The sequence below is a fragment of the Spodoptera frugiperda genome, chromosome 31 (genome assembly GCF_023101765.2).
Source record: "Spodoptera frugiperda isolate SF20-4 chromosome 31, AGI-APGP_CSIRO_Sfru_2.0, whole genome shotgun sequence".
Lineage (NCBI taxonomy): Eukaryota > Metazoa > Arthropoda > Insecta > Lepidoptera > Noctuidae > Spodoptera > Spodoptera frugiperda.
In genome coordinates, this window is record NC_064242.1 from 6,024,368 (window position 1) to 6,042,312 (window position 17,945).

General features: G+C 35.9%; 1 protein-coding gene across 2 annotated transcripts in view; it reads right to left on the reverse strand.

Annotated features, from left to right (window-relative positions):
* The window catches only part of LOC118276055 (endoribonuclease Dicer), a 48,932-nt gene that overhangs the window by 28,705 nt on the left and 2,282 nt on the right, over window positions 1-17,945 (reverse strand). For both annotated transcript variants that reach the window (XM_035594188.2, XM_035594189.2), the window contains exons 4-26: window positions 15,937-16,047; window positions 15,458-15,635; window positions 14,295-14,418; window positions 13,561-13,753; window positions 12,513-12,691; window positions 11,849-11,985; window positions 11,184-11,424; window positions 9,676-9,794; window positions 9,318-9,430; window positions 8,715-8,820; window positions 7,650-7,831; window positions 7,134-7,249; window positions 6,294-6,423; window positions 5,552-5,826; window positions 5,060-5,237; window positions 4,520-4,599; window positions 3,786-3,924; window positions 3,182-3,399; window positions 2,577-2,659; window positions 1,643-1,739; window positions 1,105-1,216; window positions 607-776; window positions 46-282 (exon numbers count right to left, since the gene is read on the reverse strand). In XM_035594188.2, coding sequence (XP_035450081.2) covers window positions 46-282; window positions 607-776; window positions 1,105-1,216; window positions 1,643-1,739; window positions 2,577-2,659; window positions 3,182-3,399; window positions 3,786-3,924; window positions 4,520-4,599; window positions 5,060-5,237; window positions 5,552-5,826; window positions 6,294-6,423; window positions 7,134-7,249; window positions 7,650-7,831; window positions 8,715-8,820; window positions 9,318-9,430; window positions 9,676-9,794; window positions 11,184-11,424; window positions 11,849-11,985; window positions 12,513-12,691; window positions 13,561-13,753; window positions 14,295-14,418; window positions 15,458-15,635; window positions 15,937-16,047 — 3,518 coding nt within the window. The remainder of the gene's footprint in view (window positions 1-45; window positions 283-606; window positions 777-1,104; window positions 1,217-1,642; window positions 1,740-2,576; window positions 2,660-3,181; window positions 3,400-3,785; window positions 3,925-4,519; window positions 4,600-5,059; window positions 5,238-5,551; window positions 5,827-6,293; window positions 6,424-7,133; window positions 7,250-7,649; window positions 7,832-8,714; window positions 8,821-9,317; window positions 9,431-9,675; window positions 9,795-11,183; window positions 11,425-11,848; window positions 11,986-12,512; window positions 12,692-13,560; window positions 13,754-14,294; window positions 14,419-15,457; window positions 15,636-15,936; window positions 16,048-17,945) is intronic.

The window sequence follows — 17,945 nt, forward strand, 5'->3', positions numbered from 1 at the left end:
ATAAGAAAGTAAGCCTTATAAAAATAAAATGATTATTATTATTACCTGTTACTAATCAATCGGCCTTTTATATTTGTTAACTGTCCTTCATTGAGGGTCGGGAACTTGTGGTATAGGTAGAGACTGGCTGCAAATTTCAGGAAGGAGTCTCCCAAAGTTTCCACTCGTTCTAAATTGAACGTGTCATGTGATTTGATAGTTGTTAGTGCTGCTAATATGTCTCGTAACTCAGGACTAGTGCCTGTGGTCGTCCTTTTGAGGATCTCAATCCGATCGTTGTATCTAAAACGTTAAAATATGGTTAAAGGCCGTACTTACATAACGAACTATGGAGATGTATTAACAAAACGGATGGTTGTCTTTTGTTAAAGATTCAATTATTAAACTATTCAGAATCAATCAAAGAAAAGCGAGTTAGTAGTCACAACTAAGGTTTGAATTACCTCATCCTAACTACATTTCCTTTATTTTAGCGTAACATTAATAAAGGCAAGAATAACGTGATCCCCATATATTTAGCCAACCTTTTGCAAAGACTTTGATCTGTATTGCTTTGGAATAAGATCGAAAATATATTAAACGTGCTCTCTTTAACAAAATACTTACTCAGCTGGTGGAGCAGATATAGCGGAGGGGAACACAGTTTGAGTTGGGGGTCGCACGTCATATTCCAAGGTAGTTACTAATGGAGTCGAAACAAACTCGTCGTAACACTCCACATCCAACAAGGTCACAGTCGATAGATTACGGTCTATGTCTATCGGCTCCGATTTGTCCTGTTCATCAAAAAGTAATATAAAATTATTTGAACTATTTTCTTGTGTTCGTAATTATGAACCCCGGTTGTGGTTCGAAAGTAGTCGAGCATTCTCGAATAGTTTACGCGAGTAAGCTGCATCATTATCTACATATTATTATATTTTATTTCGCTAAATAAGTATCGTATTTAACCATCATTACCATTTAATTTTTTTTTACTAATAAGCAGAATTGACAATTAGTGACAAAATCGATTTACAAATTTTCAGTAATAAAATGGCGTCAGAAACCGTTCCTGATTTTTGGAAATAGGATTACCCACCCAAAAGTAATAAAATTACTTACGTCCCAAGGAAACTCCTTGTTAAGTCTCTTCTGCTGCAAATGATATAAGCTTTCCTTCATAGAAAGTATCTTTGGACGTCTTCCGCTTTCATCATCTATAGGATTGTTTATCCTATAAAACAAAATCATTATGAATAACTAGAATTAGCTTAAACAGATTATAGTAGTTTTCGAGTTTAGAACTAAGTACGCATTAAAAGAAAATCTCTTGATAAGTCAGCTCCTCTGAGCAGTGAAAATTCTACATAATGTGACAAATATTAGCGCAAAACCGATTTCCATGTATTGGTAGCACTATAAGACTTGTCTATTCACATCGTATGAAAATATTAAACGGTTCTATTTAGCTTGACCTGTTTATTTGTTTGGATCAAATTTAGTAATTGGAATTTAACCCCCTTCCTGACGTCAGATCGATCTGATATTTGGTACACACTCTTAATCTTGATGACAATACAATATAAGCCCATTAAAACCGTTTAACATGAACAATATTATTATTAATTATTCCCTGTTTAAAATAATATTGTAAGGTTACCTGTCAACTGAAGCGACCTGAGGTGGTTCTTCAACTTGGGCTAGCAGGGAATTGGTAGCAACTTGAATGTGAGTTTTTATCGGAAGCCAATCTTCAGCTGTAAATAAACACAAAAATAAGCAATAGGTTTTCAATTACTAATTATGCTTCGGTACGAATGGGCTGGCTCGCCCAGAGCGATTCTACGGCCTCATAGAAAACTAGCGTGGACCAAAGCTTACGTTGTGTTTCGCCGTGTGAGTGTGTTAGAGGCTCAATCTTCCCTATCCCCAATTTACCAATCTCTAAAGGATCAGCAACGCACTTGTAACTCCTCCGACGTTGCGGGTATCCATGGGCCGCGCCGATACCTTACCATCGGTTGATCCGTGTGCTCTTTTGCCAAATGTATCATAATGAGTTTTAGGTTTTCTCATTCATAGGGTACTTTGGGTCCGTTCACACAGACCGGCTCGGAGAGGAGAGCAAATTTTTATCACGTTGAAAACACAGTTTTACGTATTTGTATTAAGGTTTATTTTTTAATGTGCACTGTTCTTGTTATTAAAAATGCTTGACGGCGCTTGGTGTGAAATAATAAATGGAGCTGACCGGCTCCGATCGCGTGCTCCTTCTTGCTCGCGCAGCCGATCGGCTCCGAGCGCATCCGCAAGCCGATCGGCTGCGCGAGCGAGAAAGAGCACGCGATAGGAGCCGGTTTATGTGACATAGTTGGCGACTCGAAGCGACCGACTGCAAGCGTATACCATCCGGTCTGTGTGAAAAGAAAAATGCGTGCCATGCTCTCCGAGCAGGTCTGTGTCTGTGTGAACGGACCCTTTAAGTAACAGTATGAAGTTTTGGTTATTACCCCATATGTATAGCAATAGACCACATGGAGCTCATAACTGGTGGAGAGCTAGTCCTATGTATATAGTTTTTTAGTATAACTCACTATTTTTGCGTACTGGAGTGCCGTATCCCGTGTCATCGGCAATTTCCGAGAGCAGTTCGTGTGATACCAATAACATGAACACCCTGTAATATAAATTATACATTTGATACAATATACTGAAATACCTACATTTCAGTATAACAATATTATCGCTTACAGTAACAATATAACACACATAAAAGAAAATAAGCATAAAAGAAAATGAAAACTAGTGAAAACCAAGTATTAAGTTTATTGACTTCGAGCTCATTATTTTGCTAGTGGAACTCAAAAAAACCTTCAAGAATTTAACTATCCACTGGTAAAAACCGCATAAGATCTATTCAGCAGTTTTTGAAGAACAAACCGACAGATGGATTATTATTGTACTTCTTTTTTTTCGTCAATGTTATAACTGTATAATGTATTGGCTTAAGCTGTAAAATTATGCATGGTTTTTATACTAAATAAATAAATGCAGTGAAATCATTTCTGTATATAAATTATAAATATATTAGCTCAAAAATGCCCACTGTTGAACAAACCCTAAACAAAGGGACATCCTGATCCATAATTACAAGGTGCTATCCGATTTTGAGTCGTAAATTAATTTAGCTAGAACTCACCTGTGTATAATGCTGGGTAACATGATAGCCTTGTACCACAGTACTCCTGGATATTCGTATTTCACACAGAATTCAGCGACAAATACTTCTGCGAAGCCCCTGTTTGTTTTATCGTCGCCTTGAGAAGCAGACACAAGCTTCTTCTGTTTGTCCGTCAAAGCATTTATTGTGGCCGCTCTAGGCAGCAAACAGTTCATTCTTGAACTTATGTTTTTTACCTGTTGAAATAAAGAATTAATTAAAATATGTTCTGATAGGAAGTATAAAGAAGACGATAATTGTAAACTCTATTGAAACCCAATAGAGTTGATTTTAGAATAATTTCATTTTGGAGAAGAAACGCATAAAAGAGTGTACATGTTAAAATAATGAACTAAATTCAAAATGTGTCAGTGTCATATAAGGGTTTACTATTCGTGTAAATGGAAAAGTCCCATTGTACATATTTGACGTCTCAATAAAGCGTATAATCTTTATGTCTGCAATCTGCATTAATAGCAGGTTGCGTTGGGTAGCCTACTGTTTTTATAAACTTTAGTTATAATAAAAATATTACCCGAATATAACATCAACATATTAAAAAAAAGACTACAATGTTACTTACTTCCAGTAAAGGTTGTGATTTTTCACCGATAACTTCCAATTTGTATTTGTCAGCATAGTAGTCGGCAAACGTTAAGTAAGAGTCCGAGTCGAATTGAGACTGCGGCGTCATATGTTCGAGGACACGAGATACGATGTACCTGTAAAGACGTCAATAAAAGATTTTTATACAAGAACTAGCAAATCTGGCGAACATCGTTTCGCTACAAATGAATTTTCCTGTTTTCCTGCTTTTCTCTTAAATTTTTCCTTTATTTTCTTTGCTATAAACCTCACGAAGTCCAAAACCTTTCCAACGTATGCAAAACCGTGGAAATCGGTTCGTACATTTTGGAGTTATAGCGTCAGGAAGGAAAACCCGACTTATTTTTATATTATACAAGAATAATAACATTACTTATTCTTCTCATTAACAAATTATTTTGATGTTACACTAGTTCTATTGACTAGAAGATTCTGGTGCCTGTTAAAATTATGTTTTCTATAAAATGTTTAAGAATGTTCAATTTGTTTCAAGCCACACCGGGGTTCATAACTATAAATTACGTGCGCATTGTATGTGTATGTATTATATGGGTGTACATCGTATGGCGGAATTACGTGCCGGAATGTAGACCTCTGCCTTCCCCTTTGGGGGATAAAAAGTGTAACGTAACCCGTATAATATTACTCTCAACCTTATGGTTAGATATTTATAAAGAAAAATTTACAAGTGATATATGTGAACGAACTCACCTGTCCGGTAGAACTCTATACCACGGCGTCACGACACAGTCCTTGTAATTCTCTGGTGTGACATTTATAAACAGTCTTTCCTGCAAAGTAAAACTTGAATCAATGGAAGGAAACACTGGTGAAATAAATATACATCAACCTCGATAATGACTAAGGAACTAAATGATTCGAGTACTGATAGTGCGAGGATGTTGTTCAAATTATGTGTGAGGGAGCCATGGTTCAGCACGAATGCGTATGCGCATTCTAAATATTATAATTGGTTCTTAGTAACTTACATGAGTATCTATGTGTTTGTGTTTAGCAATTACACTAACAATAAGGTATTCAAATCATACAAAACAGCTGTAAGTAGGCAGTGCGACGTCGCCGCGTCTGCGCACGCTGCTCATGATGAAGAGTCCTTCTGTGACTCGAAACTAGTAGAGCTTTTTTCCATTAATTACGTGAGTAATCCGTGATTTTTAGTTAATTTAGTATGTCTCACGATAGTTAGTATATAAAAAGAATACATACAAAACAACATGAAGAATAATATACCTCATAAGAAGTTGGTTGAACTGGTGCAATTTCTTCATGTGTGGTCATTACACTCCAATCTATATCGTAACCATTGTCTTCTTTGACGGGCACAACGTACATACAATTGACTGCACCTTCAAACGCAACGAATTTTTTAGCTATTGCTAGTACTTGCTCGAATAGGAAGTAATGGAATCTGAAAATATAGGTGTATTTAGTCATGGTTGGTATCAGACTTTGGATCTTATAACTTGAATGTTAAGATTTAAAGTGCTCTGAAATACGACTTACAAGAATAGTTAATCTAAGTTAGGTGTAGTTGTCACTGACAGGTTCAATCGAAAGCCCAAACGCCTTCTCCAATAGTAACCCAGTAACAATACATAATATAAGACTCTTTTACAAACTAAATATGCTGTAGAACGCTTTTACATGTACCTATGTTTGAATTGTGAAAGGTGTACAAATAAAGATTATTATTATTAAAACTAAAAAACAAACGAAACTCACTTTTTGACCAACTGGAACATAGCAGCGTTGAGTTTGATGACAGCGTAGTTAACTTCAATAGAAGTGGCGACCTCTCCGACTGACATGAACATTGGAAACTCGCAGAGTGTGGGCAAAGGGTTTTGGGTTAAGAAACCATACCCTTCACCGCGCTGCAGGAGCTTATACAAAGCATTCTCTCGAGTATCCTTGGGCTCCGCGAACGCAGTTTTCGACCTTATTATGTGTAGATAGTAAACGTTTTCGTCTGGCACACTGTTTAGAAGTATTGGGAACTGCAAATGTACATTATATTAAAAAAATAAAGTTAGTGCTTTACTTACAAGCCTACTTATCAATATCTCAATAGAGAGTATGTTGGTGCTTTATCTGTATAAAGCACCAATGTACTCTTATAATATACTGTTATAAAATAAATAAACTGTTATATAGCACACTTATATATATGTTATATTATACTGTCATAATATAATGAAATTAAGGAACATTTTTATCAATTAAATGAGTCACTGTCAATCATCATCAATGAACAGCCCGTGGCAGTCCTTTGCTGACTATAATAATGATAATGGAATAATAATGGTATAATAGGGTTTGTCATAATCTCCAAACACAGATTAAAAGTTTCAGATTTATTAGTATGGCGTCCCGTAGTCAGCATGAAAAATAGGGGCGGAGTCAAGCTTAGTTAAAAAAAATTCTGCATGTGGATTTAGTATATGTTTTAATATTGGTTACAAACCTGTATTCTATGTTTCCTAACCCGTTTCTTTGTCCCTGGGTAAGGTATTTCAGGGTCGTCACGACCCACATCTTCGTCGCGCCAATTTAGGAAGCATGTTTTCACTTGTTCGTCGTCGAAATCAACTTCACTGTAATGCAATTTTTATATAACATACATATCTATTAATGTAGGTAAGTAGGAGTTTGAATGTAGTAGCACTGTGATTGGAAATATGTCTGGTGTATAATAACATAAACTAGCTTTATTTTATTTCATACCCTTGAGGTTTAATTACTATGTTAGCATTACGTCACCAGACAACTCAAACAAAACTTCATGCAATTATTTCAACGCAAAGTCAATAATTCTGATGTTTGTAAACTTAAAAATATAAGAAGAAGAGTACATACATTATTATGAAACACACTTTTCGCTTTATAATTAGAGTGATATATCTCAATAAGTCGGGAATTCCAGACTCTATGCGTACATTGGGTACAATACTACTCTATGTGTACACTATAAATTTGAGCTTGTTTTAAAAGAGGGGGGGGGATCATTCCATGGCTTCTCCCGCCTAGGGTGAGACGAGAGGGAGTGTCAGACTCTAACTGACTAAAAACCACCCCATTCCTACTCCTGCTATTCGAGCCGGAGCCCCAGTAACAGCTACGCAGTCCGCTGCTGCGGATCTAACACAACTAAGTTAATGAATGAATGGGTTGCTTATGGACAGACGTGCTCCATCGTAGGCCGCATCATCACTTACCATCAGGTGAGATAGCGGCCAAACGCCGACCCATTAAATGTAAAAAAAAAGTTGAACATCTGTAAAAGGGCGATGACACAGGTACATACGTGTATCGGTTGGGCAGTAGTGTGAGTGCATCAAGTTCTCCTGCTTCATACAATAACTTGCAAGCATTTAGAGCTGCTGATCTCTTTGCGGCCTTCAAACTGAACCTAGGTAATCCCTGAAGAAAAAGAGTCAAGTTTAGGATATGTGTCTGTGCTTACCCGACATTGTGAGTCAAATTACATTATAAAACCAAGCATTTTATTTTAGAAAACGGTGCCCAGAAGTAGCCCAGTAGTATTACCGCAACTTTTTTCACATTTTTTTTTTATTAATCCAGTAGAATAGGGAGCAGCCTATTGACGTACCTAAACACGATACGCCCCCGCGCTAATACTATTTTCGGGAATTAAAAAACTCGTTGAAGCAAAATCCCAGACCACTTATCTGCGATTATACCCGACATTATGATCACCCATAATTACATGGGATTTATAACATAATTGGGGAAGTCTTGACTTTCTAAAGGCGTGATTATATTATATTATTTAATATTAGAAAATATGTAAAAAGCATACCTTTATTTCTTCTTTAATAGGACAAGCGATTGGCATTACGATTGTGACAAGTTTTCGTGAGCCGTGATTATCTAGGACGTCTTCTTGAATCCACATTGGTGTGATAACCGTGAACTGATCGTGTGGGAGTACTGAGCAGTATCTATTCAGTAAACTTATAGCTGACACTGAAGACAAACGAGCTGAAACAAAAATAAAACATAATCTATTAAGTTAATAATCGAACACACGTTTCGTAGCGATTCGACTCCGCACTAGTATAAATTGAACCATAGTGAAAATACCAAAAATAAACTATATTTTCTTAGCTATGTTAGGTCATCGATACTTGTCATGTCGTTGTCGCAAAAATATAAGCCCCTAGTGTTGCTCGAAATTAGTCGAGATACTTCGTCTAAAGGCTCGGTGAAGCCGTATTTATATCTAAGTGGTTTGTTCGGTTGAATGCGCTAATCATTGAAACTTCTAGTAGGAATATTTTTTGTTTTCGATATTCTATTTATTATCCAAGCTATATAAAACGAATTGTGAATTTGAATTGAAAAAATTAATGGCTACACAGAATGAATGTATGTTTGTGTTGGATATTTATCGAGGCAACAAATAGGCTGTCTTTTTTTAGGGGAGGAAAATCATCCTATTTCTTCTCTCGCCATGGGTGAGGCGAGAGGGAGTGTCAGACTTTTACTGACTAAAAAGCACCCCGTTCCTACTCCTGGTTTAAGCCCTAGTAAACCCGCTAGGTAGCCCGTGGCTCCGGAAATAGGCTAACTCTAGTTCAAAGCAAGTTCCAACTACTATTTTCCGCTGTAACATTTCATATGAAGCTAAGACGACATGTTTATTTATGTCTATGAGTTTCCGATATTTCGGCACTGTTGCAAGCGCCATGATCACGAATGAACTGGAGTATATGCGGATGTTTAAGAGCAGGCAAATCGGTCTACCCTCTTTCTAGTTAGTTTTTTGCCAACGATCCCGTCGTAAGTTCTAATGTTAGTGTTAGTGACCATGTCAGTTTAAAAACTTTACTGTAATTCCGTACGTTAATAAACATCAAAATACCTCCATACGGTGTAACAAATGGCGGCACGTCTTCGTCTTTGTACAGTTCGCGAGCGATCTCCGCTGTAGTCGGCTCGCTACGATAGTCACTGTTCCCAACAAGTATCTGAAATGCCAGTTAGATAAAATATAATCACACCAAAATTTTATTATAAATGTGAAAGTTTGTTTGTTTGAATGTTTGGATATTTGTCCGTCAATCACGCTGAAACTACTGAACTGATTTTGATGAAGTTTGGTATACAGACAGGGTATGAGCTGACTTGGGTGATAAGATACTTTTAATCCCACAGGAACGTGGGCGAAGCCGCTGGCAGAAATTAGTAGGAAAATAAAAATTCGCCCAGCGTTTATGTCGGTTTTGTAATGAGCCTGAGGACCACTTAATTTTCTTTAAGTAAGATGTTTTAATGGGACCATATACCTCCCCAACGCCCTCTAGACATCACAAAAAGTACCTACAAATATATATATTTCTTTTTTCTTAAATGACAACCGAGTCTTCAATATAGTGTTGTCGACTATACTGCCAGTGTCAAGTGGTGACGGCAGAATTACAAATCATTAACAGCATAATATAATTATAATGTCACACATACATACCCTTTGTATCAGTCTCTCTGTATACTGGAAGTCTTCGTAGCTTTTCATGAACTTCTTTTTATTTTCTTCGTTTACTAATATAACGAAGCTTGACTCGCTACTTCTCGCACGGCCTAAAACACATTGGTTTTAAACACTAGATTGTTACTTAGAAATATTAAATATAAACTTATTTTTATTGCTTTTGTTTCTTTTAGATAAAAAGGGGAAAGAGAATGAGAGTATGGGAGTGAAAATTTTTAAAAAATATGAGAGAAAATATAGATAGGGAAAAAGGAGAGGGACAGAGAGAGACAGAGCGGGTAGGGTGGGTAAGAGAGAGAGAGAGAGAGAGAGAGAGAGAGAGACTGAAACAAACCTTTGCTCTGTATGTATGACCGGTACTCTAAGGGTGGATCGTAGCGAACTACTAGCAGACACTGTGGTATGTCTATTCCTTCTTCTATAACGCTCGTCGATATCAAACAGTTCAAGTCACTGTAATAACAAATCTTTATATATATAATTCTTTTGTAAGTGTGTATGTCACTGAACTTCTCTTAAACGACTGGACCGATTTTGATGAATTTTTTTGTGTGTGTTCAAGGGGATCTGAGAATGGTTTAGATTCACAATTTTGTCCGCTGGACAATGTTTTTTTTAATTAATTTTTAATTTATTAGTAGTTGTGATTTTGGAATGTTTTACATTGGATCCGACAGACGGCGCTACCATCGCAGTGTCAAATATTAATGACGTTAGATATTGTCATAACATTTGAATAACAATTTTCATCAAAAAGGTCCAGAATGTTTTAGCTTATTAAAAAAAGTTTAAAATTTTCAAATTAAAGACGTGTAGACAGGACAACGTCTGTCGGGTCCGCTAGTATAATATAGTTCTTAAATTAATAGTCATAAGTGTACAAAATTGCATGAACTCAGAACCTTCTACCTACAAATCGATCATTTTATTTTTATACTGACATCATCGAAATTATAAATCAAGTTCTTAGTAAAAGCTTCGTCGGCTCCACCAAATAAAAAATTGGTAAGTGTTTACTACACTAGAATGACAATTTCAAATTTACACGACCTATCTTATAGATCGGCAACGCATTTGTAACTGCTTTGTTGTTGCAGGTGTCCAATGGCTGCGTCGATTGCTTACCATTACGTTTAAAGTAATCGAAACGAGAGAGCGTTCGGCACTCTGATTAATTGGTTTATTCGAGCCAGCCAATCAGAGCGCGCTCTTGTTTCGTTTACTTTAAACGTAGCTTTTTACACCAAATAAAGATTTTATTTATTAACTAGCTGACCCGGCAAACTTTGTACCACCTCAAACATTATTTTCTCACCTTTAAACCTTCCCTGGACTTCTACAATTAATTCAAGACCAAAATTTGCAAAATCGGTTCAGCAATTCATTTTTATATATTACTAGTGGTCGCCTAGTGGTCGAAATTCGACCATATACGATTTAATTTACAATACCACTTAACATACGTCCAAGGATAATTTTTATTTAACGAATTGCTATTAGTTTTGTAAAATTCAAATTAATATATTCCGGTGCATCATAACCAAACCTCCTTCAATGAGAAACCTCTTTCTATATGAGACGTGAGAATATCATCGCAATGTCTGTCAATTTTGACGTTTTGTCAAATACGATCAGATAATATGCATGTGTGTGTAATGTTTTATTTATTGATTTAATGTATTTTATAAGCATTATTTTTGAGAAATATTGGCGTTTTGCACTTCTCCTACACATAAACTATAAGTGTACCAAATTTTATGCCCCTACGTTCGCGCAATTTTCGTAAAAATGAGAACAAAGTTTTTGCATCACGTATTAATATATAGATATAGATGTACTTACTTGTTCTTAAACTTCAATAACGCTTTATGGCTACACTTCTTGACATAGTACTCTTCCCTCGTGTTCTTCAATGGGTTCACGTTAAAACCAACAACGAAATCGTGTTTTAGAAAACCAAACTCCTTAGGATTCGTATCTTTCACATCTTTCAAAAGATTGAATAAAACCTTCGCGGTAAACCTTTGCTTCGTAAATATTATGGCTGATAGAGGCTTCCTGTGTTTATTCACTTTTAGTAGGACTGCAAAAGAGAATATGGTTTTTTTATTTTTTTATGGGACATGCCGGTAATCGAGCAGACGTATTACCTGATGGTAAGCAATCGCCGCCGCCCATGGACACTTGAAACACCAGAGGCTTTACAAGTGCGTTACCGGCTTTTTGGGAGTTAGGAATTTAAGGGTTGTTGTTCGGGAATGGGGATGGGGAAGATTGGGAAGGGGGAATTGGGCCTCCGGTAACCTCACTCACACAACGAAACACAACGCAAGCGTTGTTTCACGTCGGTTTTCTGTGAGGCCGTGGTATTACTCCGGTCGAGCCGGCCCATTCGTGCCGAAGCATGGCTCTCCCACACTTATTTTACTAAATTAAGCTCTTCTTCTTCTAAAACTTGTCTAGTATACTATTTACTGTAGTGGAAAGTTGACAAAGTCATATCTTACCTCCGGGAGTATCCATTATAGCTGGATTATATTCTTTCAATATATTCAACATCAGTAACACTTTTTCAGACGAATATTTTATTATTTTATCGTATCCCGTATCCGATTCCATTGCTGATAATAATGTGGCCCGTGCTCTGCAACGAATACATAATAATATGAATGTATTTGAGAAAATTGTTTGTTTTGTCACCACCTCTGCTCTTTACGCGGGTGTTCGAAAAGCAGACATAGTAAGTAGTAAGCATAGGTCGGAATTACGGAATTAGGTAGTTATTTATGTACTTGCATCGAAATGTTGATATTAATGTGGACCTTCCTGAGATTTCTAATGGACAATTCCGTGTGGCCGACAATATTACAAATAAATAATAATAAAACCGTCAGAGATAGACTTAACTACAAATGTGGCAACATCTTTGGACGGCAACTTTGGACGTCCGATGTCATTGATGTAAGTTTGGCAACGTCGTCGTGTAAAAGTAGTTTAAATTGTGTAAAAGTAAATAACTTTTTATTTAAAAAATCACTGGATTTTTTCTGCTCTTCAAAATTAATCTCGGGATTTGAGGCATATCCACTTTATTCTTTCGCTGTATAAAATCAGTGTAAGTACATGAATAACTCTACCTAATTCCGACCTCTGGTAGTAAGACATACTCACTTTATACAATGCGTAATAGTCACTTTATAAAGAAGTTCCTCTTCCTTAGTCACAGCTTTTCGTTTTAAGCGTTCTAATAACACTATGTACGACAATATGCCCAAGGAACCGCCATATAGACCTAGTTCCTCTATAAACATTATCATGGCCGCTACCATATTACTTACTGCTTTCACAATCTGTAAAAAAATACCATAAATTCATGTGTTTTATTGCCTAAAGGAATGTATAAAACTTCATCTCATGAAAATGTAACACTCGCCTTTTACCAGTTATCTTTATACGTGTTACATACAATAGGGTAGATGACTAATTTTTATTTTAATGTCTGTCTTTTAGATTATTTTATGATATTAGATACGTATTTTTATTTTCTGACGGAAACAAATACTTTCGAAGATAATTGATTTGAAATATCACGTGACGTCACTTTTAGGTAGGACATTTTATAAGTAGTAATTACGTATTTGCTACCCCTCCTAAACTTAGATTCGTTTCATTAAACGCCATGGGGGGCAAAAATGACCGGCGCTAGCGGAGGATTTGCCTTCAACAGATTTTTGTTGGCAGTCAAAGTATTAATCTAAGTATTGTTATCTTATATGACAAAAAAATACGTGTCTAATATTTTTTCATCAACAAACTGACGGACTAAATAGATTTTTAATTTTCATACCCCATCATCATCCCTATTAATGATGATAGTTTATAGACTATTACAATTATTCATTGTTTTTTTTACAGATTAGTTATTTAGGATTAAACTGGTTATTACCTTCTGGGACTATCAAAATGTTAATTTTATTGTAACTTTCGTGAGACATACTAAATTATATGTTATCGGCTTACTCACGTAACTGTTTGACGAGAAACTCGACTAGTTTCAAGTCATGCTAGAGGCTCATATTCATATCAAAATGTTATTTTACAGTCAACCTAAATTATACTAACGACTACAATTTTTTTTTTGTTTTGTGTATATAGGTATATTATACAATATTATACATCGGAAAATAAAAATAATAATAAAAAGAATTGCGTTAATTACCTTCGTGGGAGAAGTAGTCATTTCTTTCTGCCACTCTTTAAGTTGTCTAGTGTGTGTAGGGGAAGGGTTAGGCAACTTAATTTCGTGGATTAGCAGCTGTAGCTTCGTCAGTTGGGTAATAACATCATTGGATACCGGTGACGGTGTTAGGCTGCGGTAGAACTGCACCATTTCATTTGGATTCGTAGAGTAACTGAAATAATAAAATCAATTTACTGTCGCACTCAGAGATTACCGTAAAATGGGGTGAATAGGGATCGAGAGGTGAATAGGGTCAGAAGAGGGGTGAATAGGTATAGGGAAATTCTTCATAGTATCTATTCACCCCTCTTCTGTCCCTATTCACCTCTCGATCCCTATTCACCCCATTTTACTGTACTTAAACTATTCCTTAGTAACGATTTTATATAGAAAACAATTGCTAAGGACCGAATTAAGTACCCATTAAATTACTCTGAATACGGCAGTAAGAGACATGATTTTTCTATGGGATCTTCCAAATAAAATATTTTTGAGTTTTGAATTAGTAAATTTTCACTAACAATGCGTAGTTTATAAATTGTAGTTGGTAAATATTAATCGTTATCCCCTTAAAAATTATAAAAAGTCGGTATAACACCTTATTAAAACCTTGAATAAAGAAAAAATTCAACTCATTACAAATCAAATAACAGTCTTGATAATAGTGAATAGGGTTGAATTTCTATCAGCACATTAAATTAAGCAATCCTTACTCTAAGACTTGTCCGAGCTCATCGACTGTGGCAATCTTTGCATGGAATGTTATCTCCAACTCGCGGAGAGTATCTTCTACTCTTGATGTCTTAACATTTGCATTCAAAAGAGTTGCTGTCAAACCTGAAATAGAAAGAACTACTTTAAGAAATAATTATGTGTAAGTATCATTACTTATTATATTATTTCGTTTATATTTGTACGTAAAGACACGAGCACACAAAGCATTAATTTCTGTAAAAGATTTTCAATCTTATAGCCTTGTTATAAAGGTTGTGTTTTAATTAAAATTAATGTTATAACATAGTTCCAGTGTTCTTCAATGTTGCGAAGAGAAGAGTACTTAACATAAATTATGATGTTACTTTTAAACCAAATTAATTCAATGTATCAATGTCACATCAAGATTTTCCAACAGTTCATTGCTGAATTATAGGCACGGCAGACACTCGCGGTGAGAACACCCTTAGTATAAGTTTGCTCTGATTGGTTGGTCCATTCAAGCCGGCCAATTAGACCACCGAACGCGTTCTCGTTTCGATTTCGTTAAACGTAAAGCAAACTCGTACTAAGGGTACAGAGGTGGTGACAGATGAATTCTAGTCTGTCGTCACTACACGGTTCAAACCAAATGATATACATGTTACATGTAAATGTACCCATAGATTATTTTCAGGCGTATCAAACAAAGCTAGGGTTCAAAATCTTTTGTATATACCGTATGACTGGTGAGATACGTTCAATACTTATGGAGAGTACTCGGTACTCGATTTTCGTTAACTTGGTATGAAAAATAGGTGCTTAATTTTTTATCGAAATGTCTCTAAAAATAAGTGTAATTTGTATAGGTCTCGATGTAGGTAGGCAACAACTGTACAGTGTAAGTACCTATGTATACTGTGTTGATAGCGTGCTGCGCGACCCGTGCTTGCGTCCGCGCGGTGTCCAATATTCCGCAGTTAAATAAATAAATACTGGATTCTCGGTGTACTGTGTACGAAGTTTACTAAGAAGTTATTTAATATTTCATTTTTATGTTATTTTATTTCATAATATATGTTCGCATACTATCACGTCCTCAAATATTGAAGGTATCTCGCCAGTCAGTCTGTATAAATTACCTAGCTCAATATCAGCTCTACTGAGCACAATAATACATTACCTAGGACTCGAGGTTGGTCGTCTACCGGGCAGTTCTCGAAATGTTTCATAACGAGCCGCATAGGGTGATCGACGACTGCGTGGTGACATTCGTCGAATATTAAGAAGTTTATGTCTTCAATCCTAATGTATTGATGGGTCAGCATGTCGCATAGAATCTGACTGGTCATTACAATTACCTGAAATATTTTTTGCACATTTAGCTACAGTTGAATAATACAATGACAGTTTATTTTAATGAAGTGGGTGCTAATATGTGTTTGTAACTTTTGAGTGGGTAAATAAAAAGGAACAAAGCTACGCGACGGTCGGCTTGAATATTATTATGAGCCACTAACGTAACTCGAAATTAGTCGAGTTACCTTGTCAAAAAAATACCTATATAGGTAAGCCATAAAACAGTGTTTTCCATAATCAATTTAACATGTTTCACGAGAGTTATGATACAAAAATAGTAGGTATATTGTTATTTTTACGTACCTGATTCGTTTCTAGCTCAGTGTCCCATTTGGCTTTGTCCCAGTAATCTACCCCGTCTTCACCGCTGTAACCACCAACAGTGACAGCACAGCGTTGTTCGATTACTTTTTTCTAAAAGAAAATAAAAATAATTACTTCCCTCTTTCAATCTGTTCATAAACAAGCTGTATTATAATATGACATGTGTAAGAACATTTACGGTTTTTTTTGACAATTAACGGATTCGCAGAGCTGGTGAAACATAGGTAATTCTTTTTACTAAAACTCTAGAAATGTTCTAATACACATAGTTAGTTGTATAGAATTAATTTAGTGTTGTGTCCGGTGTATGGAAATATGCTCACCCCATGAGTGTTATATGTTTGTGAATCTCGGGCCGTTCAAGAATATCATTCTACATAATACATATAACGTAATGTTTAGATTACGCATTTGTCGTGTTGGGGTGTCGCAGTGTAGGTAAGAGCATTTTCTATTGCTGTTCATTAGTCTTACTAAAACTCGAAAACGTGTGGAGCGATTTGGCTAATTTTGGTCTTGAATTATTTGTGGAAGTCCAGGGGAGGTATAAAAGGTGAAAAAAAAATGTCTGAAGCGGTACGAAGTTTGGCGGGTCAGCTAGTTTATAATATACAAGTATACAAATAATGCTATGCAATATTTTGATAAGAACTGGTCAAATAATGAAAATCCAGTGGCCTGCATATACATGTTCAACAAATAATTTTATTGTTCGAACAACATTATTGTTAGCACTATTGAAAAATAGTTTTTACAAATATGGGAATAAGGTTCAACAGTGAATTTAACGTAACAAGATAAGTATATCCAGTAAGTTATCGTAACACATTACAAAACAAAACAATGTATTGTTAACCACTGAGATTGTAAACACAACAGAATGACTCATTCTTTACTAAAACATTAATTCTAATTCTGACTGCGATACTGAGCGTGCTTTATTCCTGAACAATTAACTGGGCCAACAAACAAATACCCATTATAAGAAGTTAAATACCATTTTTTTATGGTATAAGCCGGTAAACCAGCAGACGGATGACCTAATGGTAAGCAATCGCCGCCGCCCATGAACACCCGAAACACTAGAGGCGTTACAAGTGCGTTGCGTGGGTTTGGAATTTAAAGGTTGCTGTGAAAGCGGGGAATGGGAAGATTGGGAAGGGGAGTAATTGGGCCTCCGGTAACCAACGTCGGTTAAATGTATGCATGTACAATATACATACGCAACGCACATAACTCCCTAATTACTGAACGAATTTAGATAAAATCTCTTTTATCGTGTTCGTTATACCGGTAGATACTCTATCTACTATACATAAGAATAATAGTTGCAGTTAGAGAGAAGGTATGACGCAATAACGGATAAATTATAGAAAGGTTGCGTAATGCAACTTTCAGCTCGCGTTCGCGGAGCTGTGCGCTTAGGGTAGTGACACGTCATCGGGCGGCACATGACGGGACACGTTGGTACACGACTTGACACGGCCGAAGTATTCGAACTCATGCAATGTGTAGGAACTGTTACGTAACTTACGGCCATAATTAATTAAATCTTTGTGTTGAGATTGATTTTTTAAATTAGTTCTATTGTATTTATGTGAAAAATCCAGATCGATCCAGAACTTAAGGATCAAGATCACAATGATAAGCGTAATTATACAAACTAGTGGTCGCCTAGTGGTTGAAATTCAACCATATTCGATTTAATTTACAATACCACTTAACATACGTTCAAGGATAATTTTTATTTAACTCAAACTCAAACAAACTCTTTTATAAAACTCTATTCATATGAGACGTCATTATCATCGCAATGTCTATCGATTTTGACGTTTTGTCAAATACGATCAGATACTATGCATGTGTGTGTAATGTTTTATTTATTGATTTAATGTACTTTATAAGCATTATTTTTGAAAAATATTAGCGTTCTCCACTTCTCCTACACATAAACTATAAGTGTACTAAATTTTATGCTCCTACGTCCG